The 26,635-nt window shown below is 36.2% G+C and overlaps 1 protein-coding gene across 7 annotated transcripts in view; it reads right to left on the bottom strand.

Annotated features, from left to right (window-relative positions):
• The window catches only part of ZC3H14 (zinc finger CCCH-type containing 14), a 47,363-nt gene that overhangs the window by 16,514 nt on the left and 4,214 nt on the right, over positions 1 to 26,635 (bottom strand). For 6 of the 7 annotated variants that reach the window (XM_042990308.1, XM_042990309.1, XM_042990310.1 and 3 more), the window contains exons 3-9: positions 21,071 to 21,185; positions 18,987 to 19,027; positions 18,159 to 18,354; positions 17,385 to 17,814; positions 16,532 to 16,692; positions 16,061 to 16,161; positions 12,715 to 12,870 (exon numbers count right to left, since the gene is read on the bottom strand). In XM_042990308.1, coding sequence (XP_042846242.1) covers positions 12,715 to 12,870; positions 16,061 to 16,161; positions 16,532 to 16,692; positions 17,385 to 17,814; positions 18,159 to 18,354; positions 18,987 to 19,027; positions 21,071 to 21,185 — 1,200 coding nt within the window. Of the gene's footprint in view, positions 1 to 899; positions 1,587 to 12,714; positions 12,871 to 16,060; positions 16,162 to 16,531; positions 16,693 to 17,384; positions 17,815 to 18,158; positions 18,355 to 18,986; positions 19,028 to 21,070; positions 21,186 to 26,635 lie in introns of those variants that run through there. The other variant, XM_007094989.2, reaches the window with a different exon arrangement.

Genomic DNA, 26,635 nt, shown 5'->3' with positions numbered 1-26,635 from the left:
AAACTTCCAGTTACAGTCAGAGGTGGTACTACAAATCATGGTGACAATTTCATAATGTATGTAAATGTCAAATCACTATGCACACCTGAAACTAATACTGCACTGTCAACTACACTTCACTTAAACTTAAAAATCAAAAAAGTAAAACAAAAGTGGTATCGTACAGTGTAGAAAGGGATGTGATTGACAGAGTTCCAAATACTAAAATAAAGTAAGATGACTGTTACTACTTTTTAGTGTATGTATTACTAGTAGTTTCATAAGGACAAACTTTGCTCACTCAGTACATGTACATAAGTTGGCAACTGCCTGCCAACTACCATGTTTCACTAAAAGGAGTTTTTCATTTTAAAAACTATACTCCATTCAAAATTCTATCAGCTATTTTCTTTTAAAATAGAAGTTAACATAATACTCTTTAGTGGTATGCCAAAAAGAATTCCTTCCAAAATTATCATAGCAAAAACACAGCAAATCCTGGTAAGCTGACCTCAAATACAGATGTCATTTGGTCAAGTTGTACTCTGTAGGACAGCTTGGGAAACTGATAAATATTAGGGTTATAGGAAGCTCTTCCAATTCTAATATTACTACAGGTCTCTTTAACACAATGAACAATGAAAGAATTACACGTTTTAAGAGAATTTCACAAGACAGATACATGAAAGAGGACTATTCTCTCACTGAAGTTCTGTTTTTCTATGTTCATCTCTCTTCAAAACATTTTACAGAGATCCACTAAAGAGAATACTGGTAACGTCCAGGCTTCTAAATTAATCATACAGACTCCAACTTTGCTGTTTAAAGGTCCGTGAAGTTCAAGTTTTGTGACTTGCTGCCTCTATATATAGACAACTAGTGAGTTGTCTCAAAGGTTATATCACATACTAAAAATTTACCTTTTTCAATGTTTCTAAGGAAACCAATTATTTTTACATCAGTAGTCCTTGACTGTGATTCAAAATCTACTTCCTCTTGAAGATCTTCAAACTGTTTATTGCATTCAGATGTTGATGTTGAACATTCATTCATTTTAACCTCCAAAGATGAGATTTTTGCTTCATTCTGTGACACTCTAACATTTAAATCAGAAAGATTTGCTTCCACTGTCAAAACTGCTGCTTTCATTCCTTTAATTTCACGGATATCAGTTGATATTTTCCTTAAAAGATGGGAAATATTGTCTAGCTCATTCAGTGAACAAGAGGAACTTGTTACAGAACCTAAGTCAATTGGCCCAGGTGAGAAGAAAATCGGTAAAGATGGTGATGGAAACCTTGAAGAAGACATTTTCATAAAATTCTCTCTCCCTCTTAATATTTGGCAATTTTTCCTTCACAGCCCATTATATTGTTTCATCAAAAATAAAAAGTGATTAAGGCTGTTATTAAAAAGTATTAAGAGTGAATAACATCTTAAAACCTACAACTAAAAAGATAGGATTGTACATTTCTGGAGTCAGAACTCAAAAGTAAACTTGAAAATGCTAAACAAACCAGACCAATGTTCTCTTTGCTACAACTAAGAAGCCTTAATTAATATGAAGCCACGTATATCTTGTAAGCCCTATTTAAAGCCCCTCTCCAAACATTAAACCCTATTATTGCCTACAAAATAATTCTGGCTTCTGATTGGCTGAAAGCAGACATGTGCCACACAAAGAATTTTCTATTATTTACCTCATCTGACAAGGAGCACTGAAGATCTGAAGTCAAAATTATAATATTAAGTACTTTATACCTGGATATGACGTGAATTTAACATATTTCTGTCCCTTTATTAACTATAATTTTCAGGATTGAAATTATTTTTAAGTTGTTTTATTTAGTATCTTGAGTTTCATTTACCCTTGAAAATAGTACAGCAGAGTTTTTAGCATATCCTTTATAGGGAGAGGGTTGGTAGGGTATTAGACCCACAATCACAGACCTCTTAAAATATATATGGTAATACTGCAATTCAGCTGCATGAATATGGTATGGTAGGAATTTATAGATAAGAGAAATGAAGACTTGGCCTTGGTTTGATGATAGACTATTATTAGATGAGTGACTCTTCTCCCACTGTGTGGGTTATCTTTTAATTTTGATAGTATCCTTTGAAACACCAAAGTTTTTAATTTAGATTAAGTCCGATTTATCAATTTTTTTCTTTGGTTGCTTGTGTTTTGAGTGTCACATCTGAGAAACGACTGCCTAATCCAAGCTCATTTAGATTTACATGTACTTTTTTCCTAAAAGTTTTATGATTCTAGCTCTTACATGTAGGTCTTGGATCCATTTTTTAGTTAATTTACATAAGGGTCCAACTTCATTCTTTGCCTGTGGATATCCAGTTGTCCAGCACCATTTGTTGAAATGAGTGTATTTATTCCCCACTGAACTCTGTTGACATTCTTGTTGAAAATCAACTTACCAGAAATGTACCAGTTTATTTCCAGACTCTCAATTTGATTCTACTAATTTGTATGTATATCCTTAGGCTAGTGCTAGTCAATTGCTCTGTCATAGGTTCTGCAACTGGAAAATATAAGTCCTCCAACTTTATTTTTTAGTAGTTTTGGCTATTCTAGGTCCTTTTGGTTTCCATATGAATTTTAGGACCAGTTGCCAATTTCTTCAAAAAAGCCATTTATGTTAAAATTCCTATTTTAACATAAATGGAGTTGAATTCATATATCAATTTGGGGGAGGATCACCATCTTAACGATATTAAAATCTTCTAATTCAAGAACATGAAACGTCTTTCTGTGGCTTTAGTTTTCATTTTTACTTTGGTTACTAGCCAAGCAACAAGTAAGTTGTACAGAGATGCAAGATGGTGGACATGGCTCCCCATAGCCTCTACAAAAGAATTCTTATGATGAGTTGTAACCTTTGGTTTCCCAGTTAAAGAGATGGTGCTCACAATAACTGAAAAAAGAAAAAGTACTGAAATTTATAAAAGAATCTTTATTCATTAATCAACTGTATCTGTAAATTTAATCTAATTCCTTAAAATCTTTAGGTAGAAAGTAATTTTCACAATTTACAGTGCTTTGGACTCATACAGAATTAAGAGCCCTAGCTGACAGGTCTCTGTAGTATAAACAAACATTAGGAAAAACAGCACATCCTAAGCCAAACGCTAAGAAAACCAGTTGGCTCACTAGAGGGCAGCAAATTTCACTTCAAAGAGAGAAACAGGAAAGGGCTCTAACAGAGGAGTAACATAATGTCTAAAAAGAGCTCATTTGAGGCTTCCTATTATCAACTATTGTTCCCGGCCCAACTTTAGAATGCAAAGTAAGAAAAGATCCTTCCACAGATTCCAATGTAAATATCTACCAGCAGAGGGCATGTACGTATTCTAAGGAAAGTGGAGTACAGAAAGGTTAAGGTCACGGAGTAAGCAGCAGCATCTGGATTCACACCTAAGCAGTCTGACTCCCTCAGTCCATACTCCTAATCACCATGTCATTATACTTTTCTCCAGGCATACAAAGTAGAACAAAACATGTCACTGATAAACTCATGTGATGTGTTTTATATGTACATATATGGTGTGCATATATACATGTAATTCTATTTTCACAGAAAAGACATACATATACATACATATGAAAAAAATGCCAAGATGACTACAAACTGTTTTACGTGCAATGCTTACCTCTGAGGAAGGCAACGGCAGAACTAAGGGGAGAATTTCTTTCTGTCTGAATATAAACACTCCTCTCTTTGCTAAGACTCCTTCAAAATGCTTTTAGTCCAACATGATACACTGGGCATATGCATTCATAGCCTCTCCTTCTGGAGTCCATAAAAATGAAGTAAAGAACTTAAGAAGGACAAAATCCTAACATACAACAGTGGCCTCCAAACTGAGTTTCTAAGATTACCCACTGAGGTAGAGGGAGAAATAACCAGAAATTTTACTGCATTAGAAATACTTATATCCCTATCCTCCTTAGGGTCCTATTTTAACATGTTCTAACATACTTACCAATCAATAACAGTGGGGATAGATGTAAATGAAATACTTACAGAATGTACACAGTAAAAAATGATTTCAGTACACAAAAAATTTATATAATCACAAATTATATCACACATTTAAAGACATGGGTTAGGAAGGGGATCACAGCAGATGCGATTTCAACAACCTCTGGAAAACAATATACATGGACAAATACCGTCTGTGAGGCAGAGCAGAAAAGCCAGAAACCCTGGGAAAGCTGCGAGATAACACGTTCATTAAGACACAAGGATTTACTGAGCTACTGTCTGGTACCATTCTGGGCACTCAATCACAGCAATGAACAACACACACACACACACACACACACACACACACACACACACACACACACACAAATCCCTGGTCAGAGAACTTACATTCTGGTGGGGAGGGGAAGAAGATGAACCTCAAAAAACCCAAAATGTATGTTAAAGTATAACATGTTTTATGTTGATAACCTGAGCCTGGATAAAAAATATCTGAACTATGAAAACATGAAATGCCTTTTAGATAAGAAGTACTATGGGGAAAAATAAAGCTTTAGAAAAAGTGGGTTACGGAGTGGGGGGCTAGAGAGCACTTCACAGAGATGACTTCTGAGTTATATGGACATAAGGAAAAAAATATGCCAGGGTAAAAGGTGAAAGCATCTCAGACATGCTGTTCTTTGAGTGCTCTGGAAGAGGAACACACCAAGTATATCTGGTGGATAGCAAAGAAAAGCGGCGGGAGGGAGAAGGTGGTAGGTGACAACATCAGGAAGGAATCTTACTTTTATATGTGGGTGTGTAATGGGGAGCCACCAGAAGGTTCTGAGAAGGGGAGAAGCATGATCTCACTGACAGTCTAAAAGAAACACTTGCTACTGTGTGCAATAGACTGTAGGAGGCCGAGTTTGAAAGCAGACAGACCAGTAAGGACACTTTTCTGATAATCAAGGCAAGTCACAGATGATGGCTTAACCTAGGATGGCAGAGGCAGAACTGATAAGGAATAGGTAAATTTAAATATACTCTGGAGGTAGACGTGGACAGGATTTGGTAAAGGTGGAAGGTAGAAGGAACATAAAAGGGAAGAGGAAAAGGAGAGAGAGAGGAAAGGAATGGTTCTAAGCTTGAAACAAAGAACAGCATTAGGTTTCTGGCTTGAGCAACTAGAAGAGTGGTGCTGCCATTAACCAGAATGAGGAAGACTGCAGGAAACAGTAATTAGGTTTCAGATAAGCTTAAAATAATTTGCAGTATATCCAAGAAGAAATGTAGAATAAGCAGTTGCACAGGAATTAGGAATTCAGATGCAAAGTCTTAGCTGGAGATATAAATTTGGGAGTGGATAACGTTGAGATATTTAACTTGGATGACATGTAACAAAAGAGCATCCAACTGTGAGAAGTGAGGAACAAAGAAGACTACAAAGGACATGAAACAGAAAACAAGGTTTACGAATGATACAGCCTCAGACATTTTTTTAAAAATTAAATGTTTTGGGGTGCCTAGCTGGCTGAGGAGAGTATGAGACTCTTGATCTTAGGATCAGGAGTCTAAGCCTCAAGTTGGGCATGGAGTCTACTTATAAAAAAAAAAAAATTAAATGTTTTAAAAAGGAATTCAACAAATTATCTGGGGAGAATCTAGACAGCTAGCAGGAGTGTAAGCACTTCCAAGGAAACGCCTCTACAATTTCAAGGCCAATTGCAGCTCCTTGTAAAACACTTTTCTTTCTTTCTTCCTTTTTTTTTTTTTTTGGAGAGAGAGAGATAGAGGGAACACGTGTGCTGAGGGGCAAGAAGCAGGGGGTGGAGAGAGAGAGAATGAATCTCAAGCAGGTTCCACTCAGCACGGAGCCCGACGCAGGGCTTGATCCCATGATCCTGGGTCAGGATCATGACCTGAGCTGAAATCAAAAGTCAGACACTCAACAGACCGAGCCACCTAGACACCCCACTGTTTGCTTTATTTAAACAAAACCCACAGCAAAGCTTTAGCCCACACAATTCTAGGTAAGCCTCTTTACTGCCTTTTCTTAAACTAGGAACTGTGTGTCTGCAGACATTTTTAAAAAGAGCCTACACATAAAAGAGAAAAAAACAAAACAAAAATGGACTCTGAAGGAAACCATCAATTAGGGCACAAAATATAATTAAAAAAAAAATCCTCTAATTATGTTCTTCAGATAAATTTGAAGTAATACTGAATCCACAAAACAAGATACATAAATGGAACAAAGAGCTTATAGAAATTTTAAAATTATGTTTGCCTTAAAAAAAAACCAAAAACGGAGGAAGGTAATAAAGTCAATAAAACATCCCAAAGTAGCATAAGATCAAGTAAAAAATGAGGAGAGAAAAGAGAAAAATCAAAGCAGGAAGTTTATCATCCAACTAGTAACAGAATTCCCGCAAGAGAACAATGAAAAAAGAACATGTTTTTAAAGAAATAATTTATAGAGAATTCCCCAGACTAAAAGCATGGATTTTCAAATTAAAAAGGCACAAAAAGTACCCAATCCAAAAGTGACTGACTAGCACCTATGTTTATCACAGCAAATTTCAGACCTCAAGAACACAAAGAAAATCCTAAAACTTCCCAGAGAAATGAATCCAAGGTATTCTATAATGGAGTAAGAATCACATGAGCAACCAACTCCTCAGCATAAACATGAGAAGCATCAAGATAATGAAGCCATGCCTTCAAAGTTGTGAGGAAAATTCAATTTGGAATTCTGTACCTATCCAAAGTATCAGCTAAGTACAAGGATATCTTTAAGAGTTCTAAGTACTCAGAAAAATTTACCTCTCATTCTTTTTAAGTTTCTTCATCATGTGGTGACAAAATGGAAGAATATACAGAGAAGACAACGAGATCCAGAAAATGCAGGGAAAACTCAGGGGAGGAGTTAAGTCCTGGAATGACAGCCTTGAAGCAAACCTAGTAAGCAACCAGTCAAATAAGCAAAAGAGGACAGAAGCTCTAAGATGAAGGTCCCTAAGAAAAGGGGAACCCAAAGACTTAAGAGCATAAAATGACAGATTTTTTGGCCATAATAAAGGTAGGCAATATAATAAGGGGGGGGAAGGGGGAAGAACCTAAGAAAAACAAAAAATTGTCCAAGAGTGGAAAAAAAAAAAAGACTCTAGGGAACCCCTAGCAAAGAGCTGTAAACAAAAAGTAAATCTGGTCGTCTATGAAGTAATATTCATATAGTCTCAATAATGTAAATATGCTGCTTATTGGTTCTCCACTTTTAGTCAATTTACAAATAGTCGTCTTAACTAGGAAAATACAACAAAATGTATATCTGATCATCCTTAGCAATATAAAAGTACAGATGGCAGAGCTTAGAAGGTGTGGTGAGAAAAGATGTAGTTTAAAAAAGATATAGTTTAAAAAGGCACATAAATATCCTTATCTTTTGGGAGTCAAAATATACTGAAATACAGTAATCTCACAAAAAATAAATATTTAGATGTATTACTTAAAATAATAAAAGTAGCCAATAAATGAAGCAAAAGACAGTGATTTTACCGTACGGGCCTAAAAAGCAGGGAACAGTGTTAGATCCTGATATACCGTAGCAAAGAACTAAAAGATACCACCTACAAGTTAGTGAATTAAGAAACAGTGGTTATAAAACATATTATAGACATGAAAAAAATTAAAGACATAAACATAAGCTTTTAAAAGCGATAGCCCTCTGGGGTGCCTGGGTGGCTCAGTCGGTTAGGCATGTGACTCCTGATTTCCACTCAGGTCATGATGTCACAGTTCATGGATTTGAGTGCTGCATCAGGCTCTGCACTGACAGTGTGGAGCATGCTTGGGACCCTCTCTCTTCCTCACTCTTTGCCCCTCCTCCACTCACGCACACACTCTTTCTCTCTCAAAAATAAATAAACTTAAAAAAAAAAAAAAAAAGTGGTAGCCCTCTGGGAAGAACCAGTGTGGAGAAGAACAAAGCCAAGAATGTTGCTTTTTATGTTAAATTTTTCAATGCTAGTTGATTAATTTCTCATCTATCAGCAAGCATTACAAAGATTTGTTTTTCCAAATTTTCTATGGTGAATGTATATTTCATAGCGTAAAATATTTTATTTAAATGTTTTTTATACAACACATACAAAATAGGGAAATAAAGGAAATCCATGCCTAGACACATCGGAGTGAAACTGCAGAACATCAAAGACAAAGAAGATCTTGAAAGCAGCCAGAGAAAGGACAGATCACCTACAAAGGAACGACAGACAATTAGAATGACACAGGTCCACTCAACAATAATGGAAGCCAGAAAACAATGGAATAATATATACAAGATGTTGAGAACAAATAACTGTTGTTACCCTAGATTTGGGTATCCAGCAAAATTACTGCACAACAAGGGGGAAAAAAAACAGATAAACATTCTTGGCAAATTTAGACAAACAGACCAATTCTTAAAGAAACTTCCAAAGAATACACTTCAAAAATACTTGGAACATATTAGAAGAGGATGACCCCCACATAACATTCAAGATTTCAGAACAAAAAATGATAAACATGTAGGTCAAGTCTGAACAAACAATGCCTGGGTAAAATAGTGATAATGGTGCCCAACTTAACACATTTTTAAAAAGACCAAAACAAAACAATGGAAACATTACGTAAGTAAAGACTGAAGCATAAGTATTCTAAAGTCCATTTACTTTGGAAATGGGGTCAGAACATTAACTTTTGAAATATGTGATTAAATTTGCATGGTAAAATTCCAGTGCAAACCACTAAATGAACAGAAATGGAGTGCTCTCATTTAAGCTAGTTAAAAAAAAAAAAAAAAAAAAAAGCAGAGCTGGGGCAATCAACAATAGTAACTAATGAATCTTTAAGGCAAAAGAGAAAAAAATGAAAGGCCACTATGAATCAAAAAAGATGACAGAAACCAGTCCAACTACATATTAGAAATCTAAGAAATGTGAATGGTTTAAACTTTCCAGTAACAGGCAAACTCAGACTGGGTTAAAAAACAACAATCTAGCTTTATAATATTTAAGATATATATTTGCCTAAAACTTTAAAAGAGAAGACTGAAAACAAAATCAGGGAAAACAAATGCTGATAGAAGTATAGAAAAATTAAGATAAATATATCAATCCTAGTGGGCAATCTCAAGACTTTCTATCAATGACTGATAAATCAAGCAAACCAAAAACTCAGTAAGATCAAGATTTGAACAATGTAACCATAGAGCTTTATCTACTAAATGCAAAATTCTCAATCCAACAATTATAGTCCACGCTCTTCCAAAATGCACATGGAAGACGTATAAAATTGATGCCTTCAGTCTTAACAATTTTCAAAAAATATGTATGACACAGATCACAGTGACACAATGCAATTAAGTCAAGGGTACATATAAAAAAATAAAAGACAAAAACAAATCCTCCATATACTATAAATCAAAAACATTTCCATATAACTCATAGGTCAAAGATGAAGATCATAATACTAAGATGGATAATGAAAACATTATAAATTTGTGAATATGCAACAAAAGTGACACTCAAGAGAAATTTACACCTTAAATTTTTACATCTGAAAGACAAGCTAGAATAATTAAAAATATAGATGGATATATATTAAAAGAGTAGAAACCAATGAAATAGAAAATCAAGACATCAAAGGAGAATCAATAAAGCCAGAATTATTGTTTTTAAGTCTTTGAGCAAATTAACAAAATAAACTTCTGGTGACAGACTAATCCAAGACAAAAAGAGAAATAGCACGAATATTGTGAGGTGGTAGGCTAGTAAAAATAGAGGCCAGAGAGATGAAAGAACACTATCAACAACTCATGCCAATACATGTGTGCATATTTAGATTTAAAAAAAACATGTCAGAAAGCTGTAAAACAGTGAGTAAGCACAGTAATTAATGGCTGTTTGCAGAATGTCACTTTTGTGATTGTGAATAAATCAATTCAGTAAGAGCAACGGTAATCTTAAGCAGATGTGTTTGATACCTTTTAAAATTTTTAACCTTTTACTTTAAAACAAAACGACGATACAGAAAACAACACAACACAAACAGTAGTTTAAGGAATTTTAGAAGGCAAAACACCCTTACAACCACCATCCGGTCAAGAAAATAGAACTATGCCAGCTACCCCAGAAACCTTTCCATGTGCTCGATCCCAATCAGCCCTCTCCAAAAGTAACCATTTATGCCATTTATACTAATACCTAAATTTTCTTTGTGGCTTTATCACACAAGTGTACATCTCTAGATGCTACAGCTTAACCTTGCCCCTCGTTATTTTGTCTTTTAGGTCTTTTAATCTAGAATTCTCAGGCTGTTTGACCTATATGGTGTCCCAGAGGCTACTCTTTGCCTGTTGCACACTCATGATGTAACAACCAACATATTCCTCTGGCCTCTGTACCTCTGCAAGTTGACTGCTGGATCAAATCCTCTGGCAAGACTAAGGTAGTTTTATTCTTTCATCTGGAGGCACGAAATGGCTTTCACTTTTTTCGTAGACATTAATCACCAGTGCCTACATTCATTAATCTACTGAGTTGGGGGGAAAAAAACCCACAAACTATAATTCTATCATTCTGGTTTTTTTACTTACTAGCTGAAGTGATCTTTAAAAATGCTTTCCTAGCAGTGTGTGGTTGGTTCAGTCAATAGAACATGTGACTCTTGATCAAAGGGTCATGAGTTCAAGCTCCACATTGAGCACAGAGTTTACTATAAAAAAAAAAATGCTCTTCCCATCTACTATGTAAAGAATTGCAAACATTTTCTATTTTAGGTTGGGGGAGCTTTATGGTCTCCTGCAACTATTCAACTCTGTGGATGTACTACAAAAGCAGCCAATACATACATGAATGGGCATGGCTTGGTTCCAATAAAACTTTACATACAAAAACAGATGCTAACTCCTATACTATTCAGTTACCCAGGGCTACCACTCTTTAAAGACAACATAAATGCTCAATTATGTATCCAGTTTTCAAGACAATGGATTAGCGTCTATTATCCTCCAGAAGCTAATTAAGGATTTACTTCAAAACATATGAAATCATGGATTTAAAACTGTTTGATGTGCTTTGATAACTGCAATGCTTACCCTTACTGAAGATCAAGTGTCAGTTTCAGTTGCTCTTCACAAATTGGCCCACTTACACTTTCCAGTTAGTACCTACTGGCTGTTTTGGAATTTTTCTGTTCTCAGGTCCATCGTTTACTGGAACTGCAAATAATGCCGACATGGCAAACTGCACAATCCAAAGATTTTTTTTTAATGTTTATTTTTGAAAGCGAGAGACAGAGCAGGAGCAGGAGAGGAGCAGAGAAAGACACACAGAATTCAAAGCAGGCTCCAGGCTCTGAGCTGTCAGCAGAGCCCGACACGGTGCTCGAATTCATGAACCGTGAGATCATGACCTGAGCCGAAGTTGGATGCTCAACCGACTGAGCCACCCAGGCGCCCCACAAGAGTTTTTGTTTGGTTTTTTTTGTTTTTTTTTTTAAGAGAGAATGAAGAAACAAACATAAGATGAAATCACTAAAGCTTCATGAAATGTTTGAACCTAGAACAATTTCAAGAACACAGTTAAGGAAAAATGAAAAAAACATATGCCAACATTAGAAAGGTGTAAGTCAGAAATAATGTGATGAGCATTCAGTTTGGGTGGGTTGTTAAATTCAGATCTCAGTAGAAGAGGAAAAGGAAACTAGAACCTTTCCTGATAGGAAAAGAAGGAAAAAAGGTTGGAAAGCAGTGGAGAATGACTGGACAGGCCTAGAGCCCAGATATTGAAGCTGTGTAAACGCCAAGTTGATGGCGTCAATCCTGGACAATGCAGGAGATGGAAACATTAGAATACTCTCAGAAAGGAGTCACATGATGTCATATTGTATATTTTTATAATAGAGATTTTTTTATTTTTTTAATTTATTTTTATTTATTTTGAGAGAAAGAAAGCACACGATGTGCGCACATACAAGTAGGGGAGGGACAGAGAAAGAGAGATAGAGAATGAATATCCCAAGCAGGCTCCACATTCAGCACAGAGCTTGATGTGGGACTCTAGCTCACAACCCTGAGATCATGACCTGAGCTAAAATCAACAGCTGGACCCCCAAGTGACTGAGCCATGCAGGCACCCCCAGAGGCACACTTTAAACAGGAAAGTGTTTGTACTTGAGATTGGGGTGGTGGGATTGAGAGAAAGGAAGCAGAAAGGTCAGCTCAAGGCTAACCATAGTATGCCAGCCACAAGAGGATAATAAATTAGGGCCACTGGGACAATAGGGCAGATCTGGCAGGTAAGAGACAGAATGCTAAGAAAGAGGAAATTTAAAGATTTCAAGTTTAAGAGAACAGGGGTAGGATTAACAAAAAGAAAAAAAGAGAAAATGTAGGCATCTATGTATCTCTAAATACAAGTTTTCTTAAAACCAGCAAAACACTGGTAATTATTAAGGTGAGGTAACTGGATTCATGGGAATTCACTGCACTATTCTTTCCACTTTTAATAACATTAAAAATTTCATAATAAAAAGACTCTTAAAATTCCGAAAAGTATAGGTACAGACTTTTCTCATGGTCCCTTCTCATTCTATTTTTGGGCCTAATGAGCACTTTTGTCATAGAACATTTCATAAATATTGAGTGGCAAATATTTAATGTCTCATAAAAAAAGTATAATAAAGGATGACGTATCATTTAAATTATTACCTTGGCTTTTTTCTATATTATCTCCTTTTGTTTCCTCTTCTTTAATGGGAGGACTTATCCTGGGCGTCCTGCTTTGCCCCTGGACCATTTCTGCCAGCAATTCTTCTTGAGAAGTTCGAGTTCTGGGAGCAACTGGAAGTGTCTGTTTCTGTGAGACTTTTATACAAAAAGGAAAAAAGATGAGAAATGCAGATGCAGTAATACATCAAAACCGAACAGTGAACATGTCCTATTAAATATAAATGCTTCCTCGGGTTTAGGACATATGAAAAGTTTGAAACCGTTCAGATACCAGCTTTTTTCTTACAATATTCCAGAGAGACCAATAACGGATCTCATCTCTACATTTTAAACCATGTGCCATAAATACACTGCCACGCAAACGTATTCGTTTTTAACCAAAAGTAGTTTATAATTTTTTTAATATTTATTTGAGAGAGAGAGAGAGAGAGAGAGAGAGAGAGAGAGAAAGAAATAGAGTGTGAGCAGGTGAGGGGCAGAGAGGGAGATGCAATTCAAAGCAGGCTCCAGGCTCTCAGCTGTCAGCACAGAGCCCAAAGCAGGACTCAAACTCACAAACTGTGAGATCATGACCTGAGCCAAAGTTGTGGACGTTTAACCGACTGAGCCACCCAGGCACCCCCTAACCAAACACAGTTTAGATTCTGCTTCATGATCACATAACAATTTCAAATTGTAACCTACATAACAGAGGCCAAGAACAAACTCCAATGCTATTTCTCAAAAAACTAGGGAAATCTCTCATCATTATAAAAACAGGAAATTTCACAATGGAGTACTATGTGGCAATGAGAATGAATGAAATATGGCCCTTTGTAGCAACGTGGATGGAACTGGAGTGTGATGCTAAGTGAAATAAGCCATACAGAGAAAGACAGATACCATATGGTTTCACTCTTATGTGGATCCTGAGAAACTTAACAGAAACCCATGGGGGAGGGGAAGGGGAAAAAAAAAAAAAAAAGAGGTTAGAGTGGGAGAGAGCCAAAGCATAAGAGACTCTTAAAAACTGAGAACTGAGGGTTGATGGGGGGTGGGAGGGAGGGTAGGGTGGGTATTGAGGAGGGCACCTTTTGGGATGAGCACTGGGTGTTCTATGGAAATGAATTTGACAATAAATTTCATATATTGAAAAAGAAAAAAAATAAAATAAAGAAAAAAAAATTGCCACAAGTTAAAAAGAAAAACCTTAATGTAAAAATAAATACATAAAAAAATAAATAAAAAATAAAAACAGGAAATTTCAAAGTCACAAAGAGTAAAATTCTCTACAATTCTCAACACTCAATAGTGTGCACAGGCAAAAAGAAAGAATGTAAATAGATTAGGTCTAGTGTTGGCCTTTACGCAATAACCCAGATCTGATATGGCAAAACCCATTTTATGTTCAAGGTTAAAGTAGAAGATGAGAAGCAGGGGCGCCTGGGTAGCTCAGTCAGTTAAGCGTCCGACTTCAGCTCAGATCATGATCTCTTGGTTCATGGGTTCAAGCCCTGTGCTGGGCTCTGTGCTGACAGCTCAGAGTCTGGAGCCTGCTTCAGATTCTGTCTCCCCCTCTCTCTAAAATAAATAAACATTTAAAAATTTTTAAAAAGAAAATAAGAGGACAGATGCCTATGAGGTTTAAAAGTTGCTAACTTACAATTTACTTCACTTTAGGAAGAGGTCACAAAAAGATGCAAAGGAGAATGAAAAACCAGAAAAATGTTACAAGAATAGTCACCAAACCCATAGCAAAAGTAAAATTTTTTAGAGGCACCTGAGTGACTCAGTCGGTTAAGCATCTGACTCTTGATTTCAGCTCAGGTCATGATCTCACAGCTCCTGAGTTGGGGTCCTTTGTCTGGGGCTCTGTGCCTTCAGTGCAGAGCTTGCTTGAGATTCTCTCCCTCTCTCTCCCTCCCCACCTCACTCTGTGTGTGTTCGTTCACTCAAGAAATAATCTTAAAAAAATTTTTTTTAGAGTGGGTAATCACAGACAATGCAGAGCCTGCTTGGGATTCTCTCTCCCTCTCCTTGTCCCTTCCCAACTCTCTCTCAAAAAAAAAAACATTAAAAAAAGAAAACACTTTACACAATGGCTATAGCACATGGGGCAAAGTACAGAATTTAATGCTAATATGGCACCTATCACTTGGTTTGCATTTCAGAATAAGCTTTCTATAAGGGTCAGATTACAGAGCTGACTCATCTCATTTTAAAAGCCTGCAAAACCTTTACCTCCTCTCATAAAATAATTTAGAATTTCTACTAGGACTGAGGCAGGAACATCACAAATGAATCAATTCTCTGCTTTATATTCCATTAATGGGTTCTACTGAAAGGAAAGAGACCAATATGCTCATACACCAACCATGTCTTTCTAACTCTGGCCTCTTACTACCCAATTGTGCTCCCTTTTATACAACATAAATTCCGATCAAATGCTGACTCCAATGCCAAGAATATTGCAGTCCCATCTTTACCAAAACTCCCTTTAAAAATTCTGTATTTCATACACACTAGAAAGAGGAAGGAAAAGGCATTATACATGGCTCTAAGAACTAAATTCCACCAATAGCTGCAAGTTCCTCAGACTGGTCAAATCTTTTTACAACCATTATTCCCTGAACCTCCTCTTGGTCTTGACATCTGGCAAGTATCTTTTTTTTTTTAATTTACATCCAAATTAGTTAGCATATAGTGCAACAATGATTTCAGTAGATTCCTTAGTACCGCTTACGCATTTAGCCCATCCCCCCTCCCACAACCCTTCCAGTAACCCTCAGCCTGTTCTCCACATTTATGAGTCTCTTATGTTTTGTCCCCCTCCCTGTTTTGATATTATTTTTGTTTCCCTTCCCTTATGTTCATCTGTTTTGTCTCTTAAAGTCCTCATATGAGTGAAGTCATATATTGGTCTTTCTCTGACTAACTTCACTTAGCATAATACCCTCCGATTCCATCCACATAGCTGCAGATGGCAAGATTTCATTCTTTTTACCATATATATGTATACGTATATATATATATATACATATATATACATATATATATACATACACACATATATATATACGTATATATATACACATATATATATATACGTATATACATACACACACACACACACACACACACACACACATCTTCTTTAACCATTCATCCATCAATGGGCATTTGGGCTCTTTCCATACTTTGGCTATTGTTGATAATGCTGCTATAAACATGGGGGTGGCATGTGGCAAGTGTCTTTATTATACCACAACTTGGGGAGCAATCAATTCTAGCTTCCTCAAGAGGTACAGAAAACTAACTTAATGTAAATGTAATACACTTAAATTACCTGTAGAATAGTTAGTTGTTTTTGTTACAGATTCTTGAGCTTCAGATATAGCCTTCAAAATTAGATTCTTGTTAGCTTGTTTAGAAGGTGGAAGTGAAGGTCTAAAAAAGTTAAAGGTATTTTGATTAATTTTTAGATTTCAGCTCTTCGCATGCTAGCCATCCATTAGGCCTTTACTGTAGCCTTTTCTTAGGTTTGAAACAGACTAGCAATAGTTCTTAGGAAATGCCAACTAGATGGGAAAGTTTTAACTTTTTAAATAATGAATCTGGATCACCCCTCCTCCCCACTATATTACAGTTTTTAGTATTCTCTGCAATCTTCTCCAATTTTAAGCAATTTCTCTTTGATTAATGTTTCTCAAAAACCAATGGAAAAATCTTACGTTATTAAATTTTTATTTTCATGATCTCTAACAAACCCAGGAGCTCCATCAGCCAACTAAAGATTTACAGACAATGTTCAGGGTACCTCCTTTCAGGCTTTGCTGGCACTGACACACTGCTGGAGATGCTTCCTGTACGAGACCCACAATCATCATCTTCCTCCTCCTCTTCTCCATCATGATTGAATTTTTTTACTTTAACAACTGAACTTACCACAGGCAACTTTCTCTTCCGAAAGTTTTCTTCCTGCAATCAGATAAATTTACGCTTACCTAGTCTCAGAAAATAACAAAGATCTACCACAGTATTTCTTCCTTTTCAAGAAAAAGCCAATCATATTTAGAATTCACGGGCTATTTCCTGGTTTCTTATAAAAATATAAATATCCCTAGTAGCCAATCTGCAGCTAAACAAAAACTAGTGCTTTACAATCACTTATAAACAGCAGCATGTAACACTATTGAAGAAACTAATAAAATGAAATTACTTGTTTACTAGTAATTGCTGTGGAAAATCTAATAAAATTGACCTAAAATTCTACCAAAACTATAAGGTAAGGTTAAAGGTATCTCAAATGGGGGGGGGGGGGGGGAAGGTTATCTCAAATGCTGGCATCCCAGAAAAATAAACAAGATGTAAAATATCTGTAGAAGCCAGTTGTGAAGAGGAAAATCTGGTGTAGTATGTTCAGTAGCAGATGTATCAGTTTAAAGTAAACTTGCAATACGTGTGTAGCTATTCCACACATATTTAGTATTAAGAACTGCTAATTTTCAGCCTAACAAGCCAGAATTTAGAAGTATATACAGGGATGCCTGGCTGACTCAGTTGGTAGAACATGTGATTCGATCTCAGGGTCACTGAGTTCAAGCCCCATGTTAGGTGTGTGGCCTACTAAAAAAATAATAATAATAAAATAAAATAAAATATATACAAACCTCAATACTCATTTTTTCTGAGTTGTTTCTGAAGAAGGGACTATAAGTCTCTTCTAAGCTGTTAAGCACTTCCTGTTCACACAAACGTCCTGTTTCATATACCCGGCTGTTCTGTAAATCAGGTTGCTTGGCAGCATGAATATTGTTTTGTTGCTGCTGAAATTGCAACCTGTTTAAATGAGCACCACTGTCTGCATTTCGACTTGCAGGTGGTCGATAAATTTCAATAGAAGGGCGAGAAGAACCATACGTAAGTGTCACTGTCGGTTTTTTCTGAGATAAGGGATTCTCCTGCACAAAATTGAGGTCTTCATCAATGAGATCATCTGGTTCTGGCTTAATATCAATCACATCTTCAGAGGGTGCTGGCTCCCTCAGAGGCTTCACAGTTGACATTAATCGGGTTGCAGCTCCATCATCATAAGTCTGTCTATTTTTTTAAGAAACACACAAAGAATTATATCCAATTTAGAGCAGTATCTTTAAATCTTCAAAGAATATTTAAATTTTAATGAAACAATGTAGATACTCCCTTTACAAATTCCATTAAAAACTACTCTAAAATTGCATTCTATTTTAAAACTTTGATTTACTACGTTTGAGGTAAAAGATAATCATACTTTGGATTTTATTATTTTATTCAAAAAAATTGCTCATGACCACCTCCGTATTTCCAAAACTTTCTGAAAACAGAAATTTAAAGATATAAAAACCAATGTAAATGTCACATACACACACCTACCTACCCACAGCAGGTCTACAGAGGATTCTCACCTAACATTAGTGGCTTTCTGCTCCTGTGAACTAGTAGAAACCCTGGAATCTCTTTTCTCAGGTCTTGTGCTAGCAACTGCGAGGGGTGGCACTGCAGCTTCATGCCTTCTCTCGTCTCCCCGACCGAAACTGCTCTTGTTTGAAGACACGTTATTATCAAAGATGTTGGTATCAGAAGACTTGAGACTGGAGGGATCTGAAAAGAAAATCACATGGTCCTTCTAAGCTGTTATTTATTACTTTGAACCTTCCCTGTCTTCATCACCAATTTAAAAGCAATACGTATTCTTCCACAACATTTTTAATGGCTGAATGTTATTCCATACATAGTAATATAATAATTATTTCGATTTGCTATTACTAAACTTTTAAGGAATTTTCGATTATAAAATACTAAAATATCCTTGAAGCTAAATCACTGCATGCATGTACAATTACTTCCTTAACATAAATTGCATAGTTTCCCTTCCTTTATTTAAGTTTACTTATTTATTTTTGAGAGACAGACAGAAACTCCCAAATAGGCTCTGTGCTGCCAGCACACAGGGCTCAAACTCATGAACCATGAGATCATGACCCAAGCCAAAATCAAGAGTGGGGAATTTAACCGACTAAGCCATCCAGGCGCCCCTCTCTTCCATCGTTTAAATTATCTTTAAATTATGTTAAATTTATTGCTCTTGAATTCATAATTCATAGGCTTCCTAAGAAAGTTCAAATGAACCACTGTTTTCAAATTTATGGAATTTTTCCCAAAGCAATATACATGGCTTTAGAAAGAAAATGCTATAGTAAATTCCAAAAACCCTGAATTTTAATGAATCTTACCAGTTGTAACAGAGCGAAGTTTATCTAATACACCGTGAAGCCTGAAAGAAAAAAAAAAAATATTTTAAAGCTTCCTTTAATCAAGAAAGATTTTATCTCAATTGTCACTTGAAATTTGATGACATTATAGAATTTACCTTCAGATATAATGGTACTAAGTGGTATTTAATAGATAAACAGTACTAAAACTAAAGACTCAATGTACCTTAGGGTAAAAGATAAAACACACAAATATGTAATACAGCTTATTATTACAATCATTTAAGCAGTTTGTTTTATCTATTAATATGGTTTTTGGGACAACTTAATTCCAAGCGTCGAAAAAACTTCAAAATAATCTTAAAATATATCACTTCATTGTAACTATTACTTACAAAACTAGTCACATAAACAAGAATAGACTACAACCTTGCTTATAATATAACCTGTTTTAGTAGTTATGTGCAAGGCAAATGTGCCTTACAATCCTTTCAGGAGGCTTCATGAAAACACCAGAAATATCTCATTAACAATGTTTCAACCAGAACCCCATCACATGCCACTGTCCCCTTGGACACAATTATTGCAGAATAGTCCGTTTCAAGCTGGTAAATGAACATTTAACTTAAGAAAATAAACTGCCAAGACAGTGACATCGTAACTTGTATCAGTATGTGTTAAGGAACTAAATTTATGGCAAGATGAGAAAGGTCAATTAATATGATTTTAAATTCAAATTCATGTAGTCCTTTATGTAAGAAATTTGTCTCAAGCATTCCATCAAGTTAATTAAGAAGGACCTACTAAGTCAATCTCCCATATTAAACTAGTGGGACTCCAACCAAAAGTGATACCAAGGATGAACCAAAAAAATCAAGTCAAAAAACATGTATGTGAAAGAAAACAAATACGTGGACTGTAGATTTAAAAAAAAAAAAAAAAAATCATAGTTTCCCCAGTCAAAAGTTCCACGGTCTTTTTTTTTTTTTTTTTTTTTTAAATTCTAGGGACTAAGTGTAACAAGTGGGTTAGATCACCCACGCTACGGTAGTGGATGTTCCAAAACATCTGAGGATCAACCAGTGTACTGAATGTTCTTCAAAACTATGTAATATAATCAGAGAATTCTATTTGCAATTTCAAGAAAACTTCACAAGACTGATAAAGCATATAGTAGCCCACTGGGGCAAAAATACCTTCAAGACAAACTCTGGTTTAAAAGCAAGAAGTAGAAGTTAACCAGTTTCATATCCCTCTTTAGCGCCTATTAACCTCTCCCAGTCTCCTGCCATGCAAAGTAAGCAGGCCACTCTACTAGCTCAACTTTTGCTCCATTATCAACTTGTTCTGTAATTGGTGGTTCCCAGAGTGAGGGCCTTTTCAGAGTACTTCCTGATCTATTCTCAGCCACATCATTACCTCCCCCTACCCTCACTCTACCTCAAACATGGTACCAGAGCCTGGCCTGCCTTCTTAAATGAATCTTATGCTTTTTCTCCATATTCTCAACTGAAAGGCCTCTGTTGGTTTGAAAAAGGACACTGAAAATAATAACATGAATTTATATTTAAACATAAAATTGTCTTTTTACAATCCCAAACTTCAGAAGGTTCCAAACTTTTAAAACTCATTTGAAATTTTGTCCAAAACCTTTGCCCCCTAAAGGTTAACTCATTAGAGAAAGCAACTGAGGAAGTCAACCCGGCCCCCAAAACATATGTAACTGGTTTGGGTTCAGGGAAAGGAATAAGAGATCCAAAGGTTTACAAAGAAACACAATAACCTACCATTAACACAGACTAAGGACTTGCTATGGGCCAGGCACAGATATAAGTACCTTACATGTATTATTTCATTTAATCCTTACAATGTCCTATAAAGGGAATTTATTAATCTCATTTTACAAGTGGAAAAACCAAAGTAAGAGGCAGATCCAGGATTCAACCTCAGCAATCTGGCTCCAGAGGCTGTGCTCTCATGCATGGCTCACTACCTGCCTCTCCACAGTGAATCTGCCTCTCCTGTCAAGAACCTCTTTTCAGACAGAATACCTACTCTGATTTGTGCCAAACTTTGGTCTAAGGGGTAAAAATTCAGAAACATACCATACGGTGAATCGAATTGTGTTGTTCCCTAGAAACAGGGACAGGTCCTCTGTCATTTGGTCCTGACTTTTCTTGTTGGCCACCATCACCATAATGTAATCAGGAAGTTCTTCATCTAGTTAAAAGGAAAAGTATATAAAAACTTTTTTACGTTTTCCTCAATATTGACTTCTAAAAAGTTAACATACTTGAAAATATAAATATAGCTCTAAGAATTAACATCTCAGCTCTACTAGAATTATGTTGGACAAGAAAGTATAGCTTTTTTTCCCTCTTCATTACATAGGTATTTCAATTATTAGTAAGGATGGGAATTAGAAATAACAAATCCTTATAAAACTAGGTATTCTGAATTACAGTATCAAACTTGAGTGTATTCATTTCCTTTTTATCTTTTTAATTAATGCTCATCAATTTCAGCAAAGCTTCCAAAAAGCAAACGGATATTCCTCAAGAATAATAGAGTTTTGTATGTTTTGTGTTTTATTTAAGCTTCAAAATTATACTCCTTTCTCAAGAGAACATCTTTATCCTCAGTAAAGGCAGATTTCTATTATCTCAGGGTAATAAACTTCAACATCAAATGAACTAAAACCACCCAAAAACTCTACATGGTTTAAAAAATTTAATCTTAAATTTAAATAATTTCAATTTCACTGTTTTATCCTCATACTCTCCTACATAATGATTATGAAGGTGAGGTCTAGGACCAAAAAGAAAAACAAAACCACCACAGTAAGAAGATAAGGAAGCAAAAGCCATTTATCAAGAACTCTAATCCCCACCAAAAAAAAAAAAAAAAAAAAAAAATCCTTTAGATTTAATACCTAAAATGTTCCTATTTTTAAGTAGGCAGAAAGGCTCATTTCAGAAATACACTTAGGCCAAAACAAACAAAAAACCTTTCATTTGTTTCAAGGAGAAATACCAAAAATCCAGTTCAAGAAAAGCACAAACATACCCAGAAAGCCCAATCTACAAATGAAAACAGAGAAATCTCATTTTTTTTTTTTTTTTTTTTTACTGCTCTAGTAGTATGAAGACACAACTGATTTATTCACTTTATATTAATGGACATTTAAATCTCTTGAAATTTTACACTAACAACAACAAAAAAAATGTTGCCAAGAAATTTTAGGAAACTAGGTGGCAACCCTGCCTGAACATTACGATTATTGGGAGAGTTAACTGAAAATCCAGAGGCTATGTTCTATGCAAGCTATTCTGTTTCACATCATGACAGACCTAGAAGAAGTAGTATTTATAAGGTGCACTGGGGTAAAAAGTTATTCATAGTCAAAGTAAACTAGCCACTTCTGCCTTACCAGTTACCTCAAGTGCTATGAAAAATCAAATCTGAATAGAATGAAAACTTTTCCTAATTTCCAGTATAATAACGTGCAGATAACACTAGCTAAGCAGCTGCTATAGAGGAGAGATTCTCAAATTTAATTTCACGTTAAAATCTGCTGGGGATCTTTAAAAAAATCTGCTTATGTCCAAGCTCCCTCTCAATTAAATCACAATACTGGACAGGAGGATCAAAACATCAGCGTTTTATTTTATTGAAGTATAATTAATATACGTTATATCAGTTTCAGGTGTACGACATACTAATTTGACAATTCTATACATTACTCCATGCTCACCACGGTAAGTGTAGTCGCCATCCGTCACCATACAATGTTATTACAACACTATGCTCCCTATGCTGTACCTTTTGTTTATGTGACTTATTTTAGAGCTAGAAATTTGTCCCTGTTAATCCCCTTAATCTAGTTCACCCATTCCTCACCTACCTCCCCTCCGGCAACCACCAATTTGTTCTCTGTATTTAAGAGTCTGGGTTGTCTGTTTTTAGTTTGTTTTTTAGATTTTATTTCAAGTAATCTCCACACTCAACGTGGGGCTCATATTCACAACCCTGAGATCAAGAATTGCATGCTCTACCAACTGAGCCAGCCAGGCACCCTGCTTTATTTTTTAGATTCTGCATGTAAGCTAAATCATATGGTATCTTTCTCTGTGTGACTTCATTTCACTTAGCATAATACCTTCTGGGTTCCTCCACATTGTAAATGGCAAGGCCTCATTCTTTTTTATGGCTGAGTAATGTTCCATTATAAACATATACACACGTGTATATGCTTATACGTATTACATCTTCTTTACCCATCATCTATCAATGGGCACTTAGGCGGCTTCCATACCTTGGCTATTGTAAATAATGCTGCAATATAACATATAGGTGCATGTATCTTTTCATACCATTCTTTGGGTAAATACCCAATAGAATTCCTGGATGTGGTATTTCTATTTTTAATTTTTTTGAGGAACTGCCACACTGCTTTCCACAGTAGCTGCACCAAATTGTATTTCCACCAACAGTACACAAGGGTTCCTTTTTCTCTATATCCTTGCCAAGCTCTTGTCTCTTTGATTCTAGCCATTTTGACAGGTATAAGGTGATAGCTATGGTTTTGATTCGCATTTCCCTGATTAGTAATGTTGACTATCTTCTCATGTGTCTGCTGGCCATCTACAGGTCTTCTTTGGAAAAATGTCTAGGGGCGCCTGGGTGGCGCAGTCGGTTAAGCGTCCGACTTCAGCCAGGTCACGATCTCGCGGTCTGTGAGTTCGAGCCCCGCGTCAGGCTCTGGGCTGATGGCTCGGAGCCTGGAGCCTGTTTCCGATTCTGTGTCTCCCTCTCTCTCTGCCCCTCCCCCGTTCATGCTCCGTCTCTCTCTGTCCCAAAAATAAATAAAAAACGTTGAAAAAAAAAATTAAAAAAAAAAAAAATGTCTATTTTTATTTTTCCAAGTGTATTTCTTCTGACAGAGAGAGAGCAAACAGGGAAGGAGCAGAAAGGAAGAGAGCGAGAATCCCAAGCAGGCTCCGCGCTGTTGGTAGAGCCTAATGCCAGGCTTGAACTCACGAGCCGTAGAGATCATGACCTGAGCCAAAACCAAGAGTGAGCTGCTCAACCAACTAAGCCACCCAGGCGCCGCCCTCTGTCCATTTTTAAAATGGATTTGGCGTTTGAGGGATTTTTTTTTGGTGTTGAATTGTAAGTTTTTTACATATTTTGCATATGAATCCCTTATCAGATGTATCATTTGCAGATACTGTCTTCCATTCAGCAGGCTGCCTTTTTGTTTTGTTGGAGAAATCTGAGTATTTAATGAAATTATGCAATATGATGTGAGGAGATACAAGAGAGAACAAAAAACCATTTCTTTTCTTTGCAGAGTATCAAAAAGTTCCGTTTTCTGGAAATTGCAGTAAATAAGCCTGGTAGCTTATTTATGCAAAGTGTAAGGTTAACAAAGAAGTTAGAATGCTTTGTCAGCCTTCACAGATTTTCTCCATCATGTCAATGGTGAAGATGTGCTTTCCTGTCACTATCAGTTTGCATCTTCTAACCCAGCCATCCACCTGTGTGGATCAGTTGGTTGAGCGTCCAGCTGAGGTCATGATCTCACAGTTCATGGGTTAGAGCCCCATGTCAGGCTCTGTGCTGACAGCTCAGAGCCTGGAGCCTGCCTTGGATTCTATGTCTCCCTCTCTTTCTGCCCCTCCCCCGCTCATGCTCTGTCTCAAAAATAAAGATAAACTTAAAAAAATTTAAAATAAAATAAAATAAAATAAAATAAAATAAAATAAAATAAAATAATATTCTATGTGAGATCAGTTGTTGCCTCAGTACAGGTCCAAGCAGAGAAAGGTGGGAAGGAGAGATACAAAGAAGCCCAAGGCAACTTTTGGGAGTAATGAATATGTTCATTAGTCTGATTATTGTATGTATTTGTCAAAACATACTAAGTTGTACACTTAAACTATGCACAGTTTAACGTATACCAATTACATGTCAACAGAGTCATTAGAATTCATACTGTTTTCTCAGTTTACAAAACAGGAAGAATCTAATGAAAAATTAATGTGTTCATAATATATTTTTACAGAATTCTGATTTCTCAAATTTATTTGAAGTCTATACAATAGGGGAAAAAGTGAGTTTTGAAGGTTTAAGCTCAGACTTCTACAATGTGAGGAAAATCGTCAACTATAAATTTTTTTAAGTAAAAAATAAAGAAAATAACATGTGAATGACTTACAAATTGTAGTTGCCATCCCACTAACATGCTCCATTTTAAACAAACACAAATGAACAGTTATCATTCTTAACAAAGACTTGTTCTCCTTTGTATCCCACCCAATACGTTAAAAAAGGATACTCAATATTTATTAAAGGACTGTTTCTATAACCTTAGAAGTTTCCAGGACTCTTTCTAATACCAAAAAAAGAGATTAGAAAGTCACCCTTTCCAGAAGGACGACACATAAACATACAATTAGGTAGTCAACTGTAAATCTAAATTAATAATGGCAGGCTCCAGGCTCTGAACTGTCAGCTCGGAGCCCCACACAGGGCTCAAACTCATGGACCATGAGATCATGACCTGAGCTGAGGCCTACGCTTAACCAACTGAGCCACCCAGCCCCGCCCCACCCCCCCAGCTCCCCCCACAATTTCAGTGGAGTTCCAGAGGACCATACAGGAGTGACTGACTCCTGTTTTTAGCATTAAGGACACAGAAGACCTGAGTTCTTTGGTCTTAAATCTGATACTGACCAGCTCTATTTAGCCCTTCCAAGACTCCATTTCTTGATTTGTAAAAGGAGTAATACTACCTGCCATTCCCGCTATTTTCAGGAACAAATGGAACTATATGAAAATATTCTGAAAATCATAAAATATATACCTTTATTACAATTACATTTTATATTGGACAATATTAGGCTTATAAACCAGGTTTTAATAGGCTCAAAATCCTTGGTTTGAGATTTTTGCTAAGTGATAGGAATCATCAATAAGATTGAATTCAGACTCAATGAACACGTTTGTGCTTTCATGTGCTAGAATTAAGAAAGTTCACATCATAGGTTTTCTGTAGATTTATTTTTGAACTAAAACAAGTTCCTGACACATATCTGGTGTATCCATTAAGTGCTGATCAAATAAAAGAAAAAATGAATCCTGGTTCAGCTTCATCTTCACTTCTGAGCCTCAATTCCTCTTACCTGTTAATGACTTCTAACAACTTTGACAACAATTTACAAAATGTGTCCAGCATGTGTTAAATTAGCAATTCTCAAACTGTTGGATCTCAGGTCCCTTTTACGTTCTTAAAAAAAATTTTTTTTAATCTCGATTTTTGAGAGAGAGCAAGCAGGGGAGGGGTAGAGAGAGAGGGAGACACAGAATCCAAAGGAGAATCCAGGCTCTGAGCTGTCAGCACAGAACCTGATGTGGGGTTCGAACTCAAGAGACTGGGAGATCTTGACCTGAGCTGAAGTCAGACGCTTAACGGATTGAGCCACCCAGGTGCCCCTTAAAATTTAATGTTTATTTATTTTTGAGAGAGAGAGAGAGAGAGAGAGAGAGAGCGCGCACGGGCACAAGTGGGGGAGGGGGAAAGACCAAGAAAGAGACAGACAGAGAATATGAAGCAGGCTCCAGGCTGTCAGCACAGAGCCTGACAAAGGGCTCGAACTCATGAACTG

Source organism: Panthera tigris, chromosome B3 (assembly GCF_018350195.1).
Source record: "Panthera tigris isolate Pti1 chromosome B3, P.tigris_Pti1_mat1.1, whole genome shotgun sequence".
Taxonomy (NCBI): Eukaryota; Metazoa; Chordata; class Mammalia; order Carnivora; family Felidae; genus Panthera; species Panthera tigris.
The sequence above is the reverse complement of the archived record's forward strand: the minus strand, read 5'-3'. Positions and strand labels throughout refer to the sequence as shown.